At 44.3% G+C, this 16,078-nt stretch overlaps 1 protein-coding gene across 6 annotated transcripts in view; it reads left to right on the top strand.

Annotated features, from left to right (window-relative positions):
• The window catches only part of ITPR1 (inositol 1,4,5-trisphosphate receptor type 1), a 318,989-nt gene that overhangs the window by 259,103 nt on the left and 43,808 nt on the right, over window positions 1-16,078 (top strand). For all 6 annotated transcript variants that reach the window (XM_014868346.3, XM_014868351.3, XM_014868350.3 and 3 more), the window contains 4 exons: window positions 71-193; window positions 1,259-1,363; window positions 4,396-4,588; window positions 11,124-11,246. In XM_014868346.3, the coding sequence (XP_014723832.2) occupies window positions 71-193; window positions 1,259-1,363; window positions 4,396-4,588; window positions 11,124-11,246 (544 nt within the window). The remainder of the gene's footprint in view (window positions 1-70; window positions 194-1,258; window positions 1,364-4,395; window positions 4,589-11,123; window positions 11,247-16,078) is intronic.

Raw genomic sequence — 16,078 nt, 5'->3', positions numbered from 1 at the left:
TGCTGTAGATGCCGGTTCTGTGTGGGTCTTCCTTGAAACCAGAGCTTTGTTTGCTTGGCCCTTCTTGCAGGTGGAAGTGATCAAGAAAGCCTACATGCAAGGTGAAGTGGAATTTGAGGATGGAGAAAACGGGGAGGATGGAGCTGCCTCCCCCAGGAATGTGGGGCACAACATCTACATATTAGCTCATCAGGTATGACCCTCCCTGGCTGCCCTGCAAGACGTTGCTTACCTAAAGTGCCAGAATTCCAGGCTGGATGTGCCCTCACACTTGCTTTTCCTGTAAGGTCATAACCTAGGGTTGTTTGTGTTCATGACAGTGTGGCTCACGGGTACTCTTGGCAACCTCACCCAGTGTGCTGAGTTCTAGGACTCTTCCATTCTTCCACTAGGGTAGAGTCATGTCCTTGGAAATCCCCATGTTTCTTAAAAGCATTCACATGGAGTGGTGACACTTAGATAGTTTATGACTGTCTGGAGATGGCTGAAAGGAATCTTAGGCTTTTCATAAATATTGATGAGTCTGTCTTAACAATCTAAAGAAATAAACCTCAGCTGCCTTGCCTATCGTATTTGGAAATCTTTGGGAACCAACTTGTCATTGTGACTTCTTTCTGTTTGCCTTGTGGGGATGTGGTAATACTTCCTACCCTGGCACCACAATGCCCTGTTTTGTAACTCTCTTCCCAAGTGGCTGGGCTTTTGAAGATACTTCCTCTTTCTGGAGGTTGATGTGCCCCGAGCTTGCTGATGTGGGTGGGGAGCCTGTAACTCTGCTGCAGGCTTGTGTTTCCTGTCCCTTTCACCTCTTTGAGGAATTAGATAGAAGACAATGATGGCATTGGGCTGGAGGTTCATGTGCCCTGCCACGGCATGCTGGCAGAAGGATAGGAAACAGTCTCCTGCCCCTCTATCTCCTCCATTTCTGGCATTTAGCCACTGAGAGGGTTTCGGGACATTCCGAATGGAGGCTCCGTGGGGCTGTACAGAAAGTCCTGTCTCCCTCCTGCCTGGCTAAAGAAATTGGGGAAAAGTGGGACCTCGTGTGGGCATGAGTTTGCCATGCTGTTCTGCCAAGCTCCCAAAATAGCTGCTCTGCAAAGCACACCTTGATGGAAGGCGGCAAGCCTCCTGCCACCTCTGCCCTGAAGCTGGCCGCTGTTATTCTGTGTCTTTTATACCCAAAGTTGGAAAGGAACTCATGTGTTCCTGTTGCAAAGAGATATTGATTCTCCTGTTTTCTGTGCTTGTGTTCCAGTTGGCTCGGCATAACAAAGAACTTCAGAACATGCTGAAACCTGGTGGCCAAGTGGATGGAGATGAAGCTCTGGAGTTTTATGCCAAGCACACAGCCCAGATAGAGGTAAAAGCAGAGTAAACTCAGGGCATGGGCCTGCATTGAGGGCCTTCAGTGTACACTGCCCTGTGCTAGGCCGGCATGCAGTCCTTCATCTGAGCAATAAAATTGTAGTGAGCATCTACCACATACCAGGTCCTGCACTCAGTGCTGACTATCCACTGATGGCCAAGACAATCCTGATTCTTTCCTAAGGCCCAGTGAGGAGGCAGACACTAAGCACACCCACACAAGGAGAGCTCATTCATTGCAAATTCTGACAAGGCCATAAGGACAAGTAGAAGGTATTATAAGAAAGTCCAGCAGAGGGACCTGCTGTAGATTGTGGTGGTCAAGGAGGCCTCTTCTGAAGAAGGATCTCTAAGCACAGACCTTAAGGAAAATAGGAATGAAATAGGCAGAGCCTAGAAGGAAGAGCTTTTGAGACATGGGGAATAATAGCGAATCAAAGCCCTGAGGTGGGAAATGCTAGGTGAGGGTGAGGAGCCAGAATTCAGTGAGCAAGAGGGAGAGCAGTGCAAGACCACAAAAGCAAGACAGGGAGCCCCAGATCACGCAGAATCATGTCAGCCATCCGCTTCAAGTCTGGACTTTAACCTAAGAGCAATGCGGAACCACTGGAGAGTTTTACACAGAGGAGTGATACGATCAGACCTGCATTAAAAAAGACAAACAGCAGACCTTTCTAATCCTCTGTGGACTAAATGGTATCATCTCCATTTTGCAGATGGGAACTCTGAAATAAGACTCAGAGAAGTTGTATCACTCATCCAATTATCAGTGGCAGAGCTGAAATTTTATTCCAGGGCTGGCTGGCCCCAGAGCACATGGGTGCATTTTATTGTTACCTACATTGTGTCTTAGCATCCAAGAGAACACAGGCATCTGTCTCCAGGTTCTAGGCAGTAAGGGATGGTGGGTCTTGTTTGGCTAATAAGGAAATGCACAAATTCGGCATCAGTGTTGGAACAAAGATTTTGAAGGACTAACAGACTCCTTTGGGCGATATAAAATGTTTCAGGATGGAGACTTTTTAAGAATATATTATTACCCGATGTCTCAAGTCTCTGGGCTGTCCTAATAAAATGCATCATTTCACTGATTAGTCGACCATGACAGTGTATGTGGGCAAATACTCTTGATTTACTGTTAATGACTAGAAGCTTGATGGAAGGGCCAGCTCTGTCCTTTGGAGCCCTTAAAAGACAAGCTTTAGGTGTCTGTAGTGTAGAATGTCAGAGGAGGATGGAACCTTGGAGATCATCTCATTGATGATCATCCCCTTGGTAGAGTGGGGAGAAGAGTGAAGCTTGATCAGGTTAAGAGTGTGAACAAGGTCACCCAACACATTAGAGGTGGGAGAAGGACTGAAATGTGTTCTCCTTACTCCCAGTTGTAAGTCTGCTGAAAAAGAGGTGCGGACAGATCTTAAATGATAGAGAGAAATAGCCAGGCATGGTGTCTCTAGCTCTCAAATCCTGCCCTTGGCCAGCCACTCATCTCTTTCAGCTTCCCACAGGTGTTATCTATGCAAAGCCAGAGAACACTGGGGCTTCCTCGTAGACCCTAGTCCCTTCACTCTGGTGAGTTAGGGTGGGTAGCACTGGAGTCTGCGACTCAGTACTTGCCAGAAGGCCTCCTGTCTGCTCCTCCATTCCCTCCTGAGCCCAGCTGCACTTCTCAGGTCATATTCCTTCAGTGTAGGGAGGGACTGATCCAGAGCTCACTTGACTGTGTGAAACAGGCAGGCTCTTGACAGCGTGAGACTGCAGAGTTGATCCTGGAGCTTGTGTACACACCAGCATCACCTGGGGAGCTGGTTCTTGGGCAGGTTCTAGTCACTAACTCCTACATCATAATTCCAGTTAAATGAGATTGCTGTAGGGACCAGAATCAGTATGATGATGAAGCTTCCCATAAACTGATCTCCAGCTAGATTTGGGAACCATTGGTCCAAAGACAGCATTTCCCAGAATTTATGGAGCCAGGGCTGTGGGAACCTGCCTCACCTCTGAGTTTCTCACTAAACTTGACCTGAGTCACCTCTCTTGCCGCATCAGGGAAAAAACGTGTTTGGAGAGCAAGATCTTCTTATGGGGAGTGTCGGCCCTGGGTCTCACCTGACTTCTCCAGCCTCTGAGGAGGAAGACTAAGAGGGGCTGTGCCCCTATTGTACTGCCATCTGCACCCTTGTTGAAATCTCTACCCCCCAGGACTGTGACTTAGCACAGTGCCGTAGAGTCTGAACAATCCCAACTAAACTACTTCCTCTCTGGGGATTGAGCCAGTCTAGGAAGGGCCTGGTGAAAACCTGTGAAGTGTTCACCTTGGGGCCCAACAAAGCTAGTTAAAAGAACAGTGAGTGCTATACCAGCGTTAAATGAGCAAACTGGTTCATGCAGTGTATGTTTTAGATGCTGTGACAAGAGGTGGGAGGTCACTGCAACTGGATAAACCAAGATCTCTTTTTAAAGTTCCTAGCTAGGAAAAACTGCAACTTTGCTATCAGGGAAAGGATCTTGGGTGAGGTTTACACCACGGTCTAGCGCTGCACTGTCCGGTATGGTATCCACTAGCCACGTGGCTAGTTCAAATTAAAATTAAATATGCAGCTCCTCAGTTGCGCCAGACACTTGTGCTAGTGCTCAATGGCCACATGTGACTAGCGGCCATGCTTTTGGACAGGGTAGATACACAGAGAACCATTCCATCGTTACAGAAAGTTCTATTGGACATCCCCAGCCTAGAGCCTCATCTGAATATGTGCACAAAACACAGTTTAAATTGTTCCAGATAAAAGTTGGTCACAGTAAAATTAATGGGTCTGAGGTTAGAAAAATGCTCCTACAGACTTGCCAAAACTGTTTTTTATATAAATCTATGAGACACAGCCCGCTCTAGGGTTATAAAATCAGAGAAGATTCAGGAACAAAGTCTGTATTATGCTTGATCTTGAATACTGAGTCTGTGGCTGATAGCAAAGATCCTTAGTAAAAGGTTTTTGAAGATGTTGAAGCTCATTTATTTTTTCACACTAGATTGTCAGATTAGACCGAACGATGGAACAGATTGTCTTCCCCGTGCCCAGCATATGTGAATTCCTAACCAAGGAGTCAAAACTACGAATCTACTACACTACAGAGAGGGATGAGCAAGGCAGCAAGATCAACGATTTCTTCCTGCGGTCCGAAGACCTCTTCAATGAAATGAACTGGCAAAAGAAACTGAGAGGTGGGTCAGCAACGCCCCCCCAGCCCTGCAGAGAGGTATAGTTCTGGGGTTTCACAAACCTGGGCTTGATGGTGTGCGCGTGTCTCTGAGTAGGAGCAGAGCTGGTGTCATTTATCATACCTTCCTCCTCTGAACATCAGGAAGTCCTAGACACCTTTGTAGCTGATAAAGGGGCTCCAGCCTCAGGGAGGCACCTCCCCTGAAGCGGCTTCCTTCATGCAGGATTTGACTCGATTTGGTTGGAAAACTCCATGAAGACTGTTAGAACGGCTTTTTTGGTATCTTGATGTAGAAAATAAAAGAAAGAGAGAAAAGGCCAGGCCTTGAGCTCACAGGATGGTGCACTGGAGCAGGAAATTCAGCCAGCTTGACTGCTCATTTACTAGCACACCTGCTCCGAAGACGCTAGTCTTTCCCCTTTTATAGGGCAGCTCGCATTTTAGACTCTAGTATCATTTTATAGGCAGTGGGCTCATTTGCCACATAAGATGCATCATTGCTCACCAGCAAGTCCCGTTGCAAAGCCCAGCCAGTTGGGTTGAAATTACTCCTCTAAAACACTTTTATAGGGCTGCCCCAGAGGGCTTCTCAGCTCCTGGTTTTCATTAGGGTTTTAATGTGATCCTTCAGTACCGACCGTATGCTCGGCACCAACTGTTGTGACCAGCTTAGAAAGGATCGCGCTCTATTTCTGCTAGTCAGGAGGCAGGTTTTTTATTTGAAACCCAGGATTCCAGCTGCAGTTGTGATCTTTTGGGCTTGCTCTGCGGGGTGGGGCTGCAGGAGGGGAAGCTGTGTTGGAGGTCAGTTTCTGGGAGCTTTTGTCCTCTTTCTGCCCACCCCCTAGTCTGCAGTGGAACAGAGCAGCATCCTTTACTGCATGCTACTTCTCCTTCACCACTGTTTTCCCTCCCTCTCTGCACCCCTAGATTTGGCTATTGTGCGAACAGTTTGGCCAGAAAGCCCTGTTCTCACCTCACCCCACCCCCACTCCATTCTCACTCATCTCTAAGGGGCACCTCATCGTCCAGCACTTTAAAACTTTATAAAATGTTTTGCTGGGCCAAGCCCATTCCTCACCCAGCCCCAGGCTTGGTGTCTGACAGAGGGGCCAGGAGGACTTGAGCAGAACAGCATGCATGTCCTCCTTGGTATGGATCTCAGAAGACTTACGGTACAATTCTACTCAATATCAGTGTGTCCTTGTAGCCTACTATGGCGTCATCTAAGCTCCTCCAGCTTGAGCATTATGAGCAGTATTGAATGTCTACACAGCACCACACTCAGGCAATCAGAGACAAAAAGATTCCAAAAAAAAGATAGACATAGACCCCATCCATTTGGTACTCTTGTATTTTCAGCTATTATGTAAATAGAAGAGAACTTCCTCTTATTTGTTGCTTTTGTCCTTCACTGGAGTAGTCCATGATTCCAGCGTTAGAAGATAAACCTGAATTCATACATCTAAACCTCCATACTACTAGCCAGTAAAACTGTGGTTTCATTCTTGTCAACATATGGCTCTACTAAGACTGGTCAGATATAGTCATTCTCTCTGAATTGTCTTATCAAATATACATACATATATGTACACATACATACACATGCGGCGCACACACACATCGTAGGCTCTCCAAGAGGCTTATGAGCTGACAGAAAGGTTTTTGCTTCCTGTGGTGAGGTCAGATATCACATCATCCCTCTTTCTGAGATGTTGTCTTCAGCCTGGCCTAGCAGGAATGCCTCGGCCTCAAGTGGTGGGGGATCTGAGTTTCATTCTACTTCTGCCACCCACTACTCTGTGGCCCTGGGCAGATGACTTAACTGCTCCCGGATCCTCACCTATAACGTGAGGAATTAAGACTACCTGACTGATGTTGCAGGATGGCCATTTCACCATTCCAAGATTTATATTGCATTGTGACTAATGCCTTCTCGTATTCAGTCTCTTTATTTCAAAAACAGTTTTTGTTTCAGTGAAGCTTAAACACAGCTATAGTTGTCAACTGAAAGATTTTAATTGGCTTCAAAGCAATCTGCTGGTAAGAGAAAAATTGAGAATAATAACTGAATTAAACATGATTTGCATTTTTAGGGAGGGGAGAAATGTACTCAGAAGTATAATTAAAATGAAATACATTTTCCCCTCTAAGTAGCTTATTTTTCTTCTAATAAATCTGCAGAAAAGATTTTTATGGCTTACTCATGGCACTTCTTTACCTTTTCCTGAAACTGTCACTGAGAATCACCTGTGCTTTGGTCAATCAAAGCTAGGACTCAGATTCTCAGTGAGGTCTGTCTGACACTGACGTTGCTTAGTATGTCCTTCTGCAAGTATTAAAATACTCAGTTTCTATGCTCTCTTGAGACCCTCTTCCCTGCCTTGCTCATACAACACACACGTACACACATATACCCACATGCACTTACACACACACACACAAACACCCTTCTGTGCATTCACATCCTCTCTTGACTCTGCCTCTCTGACGTCTTCTCCTGAAGATCCTGGCCCCAGTGAAGTGAAAACTCCAGGCCAAGAAAATTAGAAGACAGTGAAAGAAGACATCATGGCAGAGTTGCATATGCCAACACTTTCTTGCTTGGGCTTTCTCCTCGTGGTCATCACACGCATCAGAGTTGAGCTGGGAGATCCTCTTGCTATAATATACATGGAGTCCAAGTCATCAAGCAAGGCCTAGATCCTTTAAAAAAACAAACAAATAAAAAATTCGGAAAGAGTGTTACCAAGAGATGCCCTGGGTTGTAGTTACTGAAATTGCCCCGCCTCTCTGGGATCATGGCACTCTGTCTTTTCGCTGTAATGTAGCAGGTGTATTGATCCAGCCAACTTTCAGCCCCTAGAAACGTGCTACAATGTGCTGTGGGGAATTCAGCAATGTGTAAGCTGTGATTCCTTCCTGTGAGAGCCTACCATCTGATGGGGGCACACAGCACAGGCAGATTTTCAGGTGGCTGTAACTCAAGTGGCCACTTATGAGCAGGGCTGCAATCATGCAGTGACACACTGTGGAAGTTTGGGAAAGGACCAGCTTCCGAGGAAAGATGGGATCTGAATAGCATCTAGAAGGCTGGGTAAGACTTGGATAAACACGAGCTTGAGAGACTGGGGAAAGGGAGGGTGTATTAGTCTCCTGGTGCTGCTGTAACAAATCACCACGAGCTTGGAGGCTTTCAACATAAATTTCTCATCTTCTAGTTCTGGAGGCCAGAAATCTCAAAGGGTTCTCACTGGGCTAAAATCAAGGTATTGGCAGGGCTGCGTGCCTTCCAGAGACTCTAGCCTTTTTCAGCTTCTAGAGGCTTCTTGTGTTCCATGGCTCCTGCCCCCTTCCTCCATCTTCAAAGCCAGCAGTGACTAGGAGAGCCTTTCTCATGCTACATCACTCTGACTCTGACACTCCGACCTCCCTCTTTACTTATAAAGACCCTGGGATTACGTCTCACACACCGGGATCACCCAGGATAATCTCCCATCTCAAGAGCCTTCGCTTCGTCACATCTGCAAAGTCCCTTTTGTGGTGTAAGGTAACGTTCACAGGTTCCAGGGACTAGGACATCTTTGGGGGCCATTATTTTGCCCACCACAGAAGGGCAAATGTTAGTTTGCATTCTATTGTGGGTAAGAAATTATCCCAAAATTTAGTGGCTTAAAACACTAAATATTTATCTTCTCACCATTTTTCAGGGTCAGGAATTTGGGAGTGGCTTAGCTGGGTGGTTCTGACTCAGGGTCTTTCATTAGGTTGCAGTCAAGATGTCAGCCAGGCCTGTCATCATCTGAAGGCTTGACTGGAGGATTTGCTTCTTTGCTCACTCACATGGCTGTCAGTGGGAGGCTTCTGCTCCTTTCCACATAGACCCCTCTGTAGGCTGCTTGAGTGTCCTCACAACATGGCAGTTGGTTTCTTCAGAGCAAATGACTGATATGAGAGAGAGAAGGAGAGAGAGCGCATGCGTCTGTGCAAGGAGGAAGCTGCAGTGCCTGCTATGACCTAGTCTCAGGAGGTGTGCCCATCACTTCTGCTGTATTCTGCTTCTTAGAAGCAAGTAACTAAGTCCAGCCCACACTCAAGGGAAGGAAATTAAGCTGCATCCCTTGAAGAGAAGACTATCAAAGAATTTGTGGACATATTTTTAAATTGCCACAGAGGGAGAGCACAGAGGCTGGAGAGTGCAGGGTGTGTTCAGGGAACCATCACTAGACTGGGATGCAAAGAGAGAGTATATAGGGAATGGATGTGGGAGGAGAGTCGGGAAAGGTAGACAGGGACATAGTTTGAGGTGCTGCAGGAAATAGAAGCCATTGCACATCAAGGTTGGTCTCTAAGTATCTTCTTGCACCTGGATAGACACCCAGTTAATTTGAAGGACTGAATGTTTGTTCATATTCAAAATAAATGTTAGCCTTATAAAAATAAGATTTATTTGTGAACTGTATCCCATAGCTGAAGACCATTTATTACAATGGTATTAAAAGCATCCTACCGTGGCTGCTCTCACATTTGGTGTTGAGAGCTCCGCCTGAGGAGGATTCTGGCTTACATAGACCATCACTGATCTTTGCCATTTCTTCTTTGTTCTTTTAACTTCTTATGAGCTGCTCATACATACAGTAATGTGGAGAGGATGTTATAAATGCCCATGTACCCATGACTCAGCTTCAACGATTAGCAACCCTTTGCCATTCTTGCCACCCATCTCTTCTCTCTTCATCTGGGGTTTTCATATCCAGGTCAGAAATGGGCTTCAGTCCCAGCAGAGATACCAATAAGCTATTGTTTCCAAAACAGATATTTCTCATCTTAAATTTGCTTCAGCAATTAACTTTTAAAAAGTCAGTTGTTTTTGTTGTTTTTAAAGATTTTATTTTTTCCTTTTTCTCCCAAAGCCCCCCAGTACATGGTTGTATATTTTAGTTGTGGGTCCTTCTAGTTGTGGCATATGGGATGCCGCCTCAGCGTGGCTTGATGAGTGGTGCCATGTCCGTGCCCAGGATTCGAACCGGCGAAATCCTGCCAAAGTGGAGTGCGCGAACTTAACCACTCGGTCATGGGGCCGGCCCCTAAAAGTCAGTTGTTAACTGGAAGTTGACTGAATCCTGATCACCTCCTCTATTGAGTGGTGTCATTAGCCACTTATCTTTATCCCTGTCACTGACCTGGGTGATGAGATCTCCATAGCGTCTACCCTCTGCTAGGCCTCAGTTTCTCTCGTTTATAAAATGAGAGATATTAAACTAGATGATGGTGGTAGCTCTAAAACTCTATAATTTGCCTGGAAACATTGCCTGTTACCAAGTGCAAACATGGAACGAGCAATTATTAAATTACCCAGGCTCCATTTAATTGTGCCATAACTTTAGTTTGAATAGAAGCTTCCAAAGGCTTGGCTGCTGCTATAGGCATTGTTATAGGGCCCATTGGATTTTTGTCGGTGGCTCCTGTCCTAAGGTTAAGTGATGACTTCATTGGGAAAGAGAAATACATGATAGAGATCCATTCTCACCTACTCCACACTTTTCCTTGGAGGGGGATAATGTTGAATGAGACTGTCTTTTGGAAACTTTGCCTGGCGTCAAGTCTTAAATTATTTCTACCACATCTATTTTTGAGCATCATCCTAAGTGTAAGGTACCACTGAAGAAGAGTTCAGGGGAAAAGGAAGCACCACTGCACACAGTGTGGCCACAGGCTTATTGTTCTAACACTGAGAATGCCTAACCAGTGTGATATCACCTACAGGTAAGAGTGGATTAAGATGGCAGCAATATCAAAAGTGTCTCTCACCCCTTAGTGATAGCTTTGGTATCACCTCCTTTCTCCACTGCAGCCTTTGGAAATGCGAACTCTACTGCTGATTATCGAGTTAGCAACTCTCATTCCTAGTTCCCTTGCCCCGGAGGGATCGTCAGACTTCAGGAAAATGGAAAGTGACTTAGTGTCAGGAAAGGGATCATTGTCTTGCTTTTAGGCACCAGCGAGTTAGTAGAGAATTTTGAGCAAAGGAGGAGTGTGGAAATGGTAGCAGTTCTACTCTGGGGCCCGGCTGGGCCAACTCTGAATGCTATATGTCCCCCCCCTCCACCAGTGCCAACGCTTCTAAAAGGCTAATTGAATTCTTGGGTCTTTCTGGGCATCTCATCTGGTCCCGGAGCCTGGGGGGAACTAAGGACTCAGCGCGTGAACTCTGGCTAACCCTCAGATTCCATAACTGGTGGTGGTGACTAGGGCATGCAGGGATTTTAGATGCTCCAGCTTTTCTCGTTTTCTTTTCTTCCTTGTCCCCAAATACATCTTCTGTTCCAGTAAGTACTCCAAACAGAAATAAACCAATGTGATGTCGTTATGAGTCCATGAGTCAACTTCAAAACAAATGATCGTTTTTACTGTTGTGGTAAAACAGGGAACAAAAGTGGACTTGTAGAGGCAGAGCGGCAGGAAGGGCCGTGCGGAATTCCCAGCGTCTGACTTGTGGTCTTGAACCTCACATGGCTTCGTCTTTGTTTTCACAGCCCAGCCCGTTCTCTATTGGTGTGCCCGCAATATGTCTGTCTGGAGCAGCATTTCATTTAACCTGGCTGTCCTGATGAATCTGCTTGTGGCGTTTTTCTACCCATTTAAAGGAGTCCGAGGAGGTACCCATGTCTTTAATTTTAAGGAAACTACTAGAAGCAGCTAGAAGGCTATGACTTGATCCCTGGAAGTATTGGTGAAATGTATGGAATCCCGATTGACTATTTACAGACAAGATGAGATTATGGCTTTTACCATGGGTTTAGTTCTACATCTAACTTAAAATTAATATGAATTTTGTGTCCATGTTATTTACCAAGAAAGAAAGAGAAGAAGCTATACAGTATTAAACCTGTCAGAAATCGTCTTGCAGCCTCTTAGTTTTATATGTTGGAAAACTATGTCTCAGAGAAGTTGAGAGATTTAGTCAAAGTTGCACAGCCAGTCAGTGGTAGAGCTAACCCTAGAACATAAATACTTTGCTCAGTCCAGTAGAATTTTTCCCCTATACCATACTTCTGGAATTAATTTCAGACTAAAGAATTTGTAGGAAATCTCTGGATTTTTTATTTTTTGGCAACGGGTTAGGGGAGGCAGGCTTGAATGACTGTAGACTGTACGTCCTTCAATGTTTAGTCTATTAAGAGCTACATGACATTATTCACATAATAAACCATGATGTCCATGGTCTTAATGGATTTCCCCCACCACCATCTCCTTCCACATTTTGCGTATTTTGCTGAGAACAGGCAAACCATTCAGGAGGGGTATTTTTCTGTTTGGGGCTCCTCAGTTCACTTGATGGCATTCACATTTGTGGCATCCTGGGGGCCAGCAGAAGCTCCTCTTCCATTATACATCCACGGCCTCCTTGCTGACACCCGCTGCAGCCTCGTGGGAAGTCTACTTTTCAGCTAAATTTTTCTTCAGAGCTTTTTGGCAGGTCACCTCACATATGTATGTAACCACCTGCCAGGAGCCACCTTGTGTGAAACATATGGGATGGAGAGCCCAGAAGTAAGACACAAAGGCGGTACAGGATAAGTTCCAGACTTAGCTCTTGAGCCTAATAATGCACATGTGCGTACGTAATAAAACAGCATGTGTATACTTCATTAAAGTAAATTCAAGATCCACTTTGAAAGTGATGACGTGTTAGGTGACGCTTATGTATCTCACTTACCCATTTGGGGAGTTAGCTTTTCTCTTTGGCCTTAGGTTACATTGAAAGCTCCATTTGAGTGATTTTTTCCCCCAAAAAGCACTACCTAAACACAAGTCCAGACTTTCAGTGCTATCTCAGGAATCATAAGTGCCCCTGTCTGAAAAGACTTGGTAGGTCCACAGGGCTGCAAGATTTTCTCCAAGGGGACATCTGCCCTAGCCAGGCTGCCAGTCAACAGAGGTCAGTGTGAAGCAGTCAGCCCAGAACTCAGTCGGAGGTGACAAAGCCCAGGCCTCCTTTCACCTCGGGGGAGTCATCATGTTCATCACGGCACATTCTTCAGCTATTACTGTGGATGTGTTTTCATTCACCCTCCACTTCTTTAAAAATATTTAAAATCGATTTTTTTATACACCTGGATCATTATTTTCTTCACTGGTCACTTGTAGCAGCATTGAGGCCCGTGCCTGGGAACAGTTAGTAGACAGCTCCCCTCCCCTTCAGGGTTAAGCCTTGTCCAGTGGAATACCTAGACTCACGAAGCCCAGACTTGGTGTCCAGGCCTGGTTCTGCCACTCATCTGCCATGTACCTCTGGGCAAGCTGCCTCAGTTAGTCCTCCTTATCCTCTCTATCAAGAGGCGCTTAAATTGACCCAGTGGTTATGAAACCTTGTTGTAGATTTGGAAATTCCTATAGAGTTCGGGGGAAAAACAGTTGTTGACCCAATCAGGGTCTCTGGGGCATCCTGTTTCTTGCCCATCCAAGTTTGAGACCCACTGTGTGAGATGATAGGGGAAGGTCCTTCCAACTCTACAATGGTTGTTCTCAATGTGACATCAACCCTGGCTGATCTTAGGAGCCCAGGCTTCCTATTTTGGCAGCATGGGCTTTAGAACTGTGTGTTCGTAGACTAAATGGAAAGCATAGTTAAGATCTCCTGAGAGAGAAGGAAGGTTGATCTGACCTAAGGAAGCCCTTTCCTCTATATAGTGACTGAGGTTGCCTCACACACATCAGTTCACTCTCAGAGGGATTTATTTTTTTCTTTTGTAAGCCATGTTGGGGGCATCTTCTCTACTCACTGTTAACCATCTTCAAGAGGAGGATTGTACTGCCCCTGCCTAGAAATAAGATCTGGTTTGTGATCCGAAAGTAGTCTTTGAGATCAGTATTTGTTTTTGTTGAATCCTAAAACCAGGATTTCTAAAATGTCCCTCTTGCAGGTATGTAATAATCTTGTTATGTGTGCTAAGGTGGCTCTGTGGCTTACAAGGTCTGTGGCTGCCCAGAATGCCGGTGGCCTTAAAAGCTCCTTTTCAAAAGTATCATTTTCCTCCTTTATTTCAGAAATGCTGAATCACACAGTCTTTCGAAGCATGAAACTTGAGCAGCTTCAGATTTCTTACTGAATTTATAAGCCTGCCATGATGATTAAAGCAAATATAGTACTACTTTTTAAACTTTTTATTATTGAAATTTTCAAATATACATACAAGTAGAGAGAACAGTGTAATCTGCCATATACCCATCAGCCCAGATTTAACAATTATAATATTTTGTCAATCTTATTTTATTTATCCTCCTACTATATTTTCTTCAAGATTTTTAAAAAGTCTAGACATCTTGTTGTTTTGCTCATAAGTACTGTTTTTTGGGAATACAGTATTATTTTTTAACACCGCTTTTGTAGTAGAGAGACAGCAGGATTTTATATTGGCCCCTTCAGGATTTGGGTACATGCATTGTGCTGGTCACATTTATTATAGTGAGATCTTAAGAGGCAGTTTAAAATGGTCATTAAGCACTTAAGAAAATAAAAGGCAAGCCACAGACTGGGAGAAAATATTTACAAAACATACATCTGACAAAACGCTTATATCCAGAATATATAAAGAACTCTTACAACTCGGTAATGAGAAGACTACTCAATTAAAATAAGGGGCAAAAGATTTGATCAGATGCTTCACCAAAGATGATATATGAATTGCCAATAAGAACATAAAAAGATATTCAACAGCAGTAGTTATCAGGGAAAGGCAAATGAAAACCACAATGACATACTACTAGAAACCTACTAGAATGGCTAAAATTAGAAAGACTGACAATACCAAGTATTGGTGATGATGTGGAGCGAGTGGAACTCCCATATATTATTGATGGGAAGGAAAAATGGTACAGTCTCTTTGGAAAACAGTATGGTAGTATCTTATAAAGTTATACATATGTTTAGGATCCAAAAATCGATTTCCATATATTTGTCCAAGAGAAATAAAAACATACAGCTACTCCAAGATTTGTATTTGAATGTTTCCAGTAGTGTTATTTGTAATAACTCCAAACTGCAAACGACTCAAATATCTGTTAATTATTGAGTAGATAAATGAATTGTGGTATATGCTTATTATAAAAGACTACTCAGCAATAGAAAGAACAAAATGTTAATATACACAATAACCAAAATGAATTAAATTTGCTAAGTGAAAGAATTAAGAAGACTACCTACTAATAGGATTTTTTTCCCCATTTTTATGAAATTCTAGGAAATGCACAGCAACAGTGATAGAAAGCACATCAGTCGTTGCCTGGGGGTAGAGATGGGGCAGGATATCAACTTCAAGGGCACAAGGAAACCTTTCAGGGTGATGAAAGCGTTCATATCTGATTGTGTCGGCAGTTACATGTAGTTATACGACTGCATAAACTGCTACAATTCATCGGATTGTACACTTAAAATGGATGGGTTTTATGGGTTTTTTAAAAAATGGTGGTTAAGGACCATCGACTTCAGAAGCATATATTCTCCAGCCATTTGCTGTGTCACCTTAGGGAGGATGTGTAACCCAAGACTCAGTTTTCTCTAGAGTAAAGTGGAGATAATAGTACCAACCTCAGAGCGTGGTCTAGAGGATTAAATAAATCATAATCAACGTAAAGAGATTAATATGACATCTAACAATTTTTTAATGCACAAGAAGTGACACATATGCCCCAGTATCTACTTCTTCCTGCATTTCTGAAAAGCTTCTGCCTCTTTGTGCCCATTTCTAATCAGGTTTTCCTTTTGAAGGATATCAAAAAGGAAGACGTAAGCAGCTAGGGCTGGGGGAATGTTTTTAGAGAGAAAGTGAGTCTCGGCGGGCGTGGACCAAATGAACTAGGGCAGCCAGCAGGCTCGTGGAAGAGCTGTAACCCGCGAGGCTGTCCCTTTCCTGGGTGGTGCTGCCATGCTAGCAGTTCTGGAGAAGTGAAACTCCTTTATATAAGTGGCCTTAATCATGTAGTGCTGCTTGTTTACATCTGAAGGAGACTCAAAATGTGATAGCATTTGAAATAGGGGTGTTTTTTTTTTAATGAGTGTTTTACAGAACTATATTTTTAGCCATGTTGGCTCATGTTATATAACCAGGCCATCTCGTGGGACACTCTAAATAGAACTTGCAATAGCAAGAGATGACAAACACTGGTATAAGCTCTTTGACTACACGGATAGTCTAATTGTAGGATGATGCTAACGATACGGAAGTTGTCTTCTTCCTCCCCTGGAAGAAATCTGATTCAGGCGGGGGACGTACAATTTCCCTTTGCATACTTTTAATAAAAATTAGAAGTTTAGGCTTCCAGTTCACCTTTCCTAACAATGAGGTGTGACACATGTATGAGTTTTGTTTATTGAATAAGCATTTGATGACTGCCACCTGGGTGCCAAGAGCTTCCCTTGTGGAATTTGGAGTCTGATGGGGGTGGAGGAGGCGGCAGGGGAGAGAAGGACAAGTAGACTGACCACTAG

This window comes from Equus asinus, chromosome 21 (genome assembly GCF_041296235.1).
Source record: "Equus asinus isolate D_3611 breed Donkey chromosome 21, EquAss-T2T_v2, whole genome shotgun sequence".
NCBI lineage: Eukaryota > Metazoa > Chordata > Mammalia > Perissodactyla > Equidae > Equus > Equus asinus.
The sequence above is the reverse complement of the archived record's forward strand: the minus strand, read 5'-3'. Positions and strand labels throughout refer to the sequence as shown.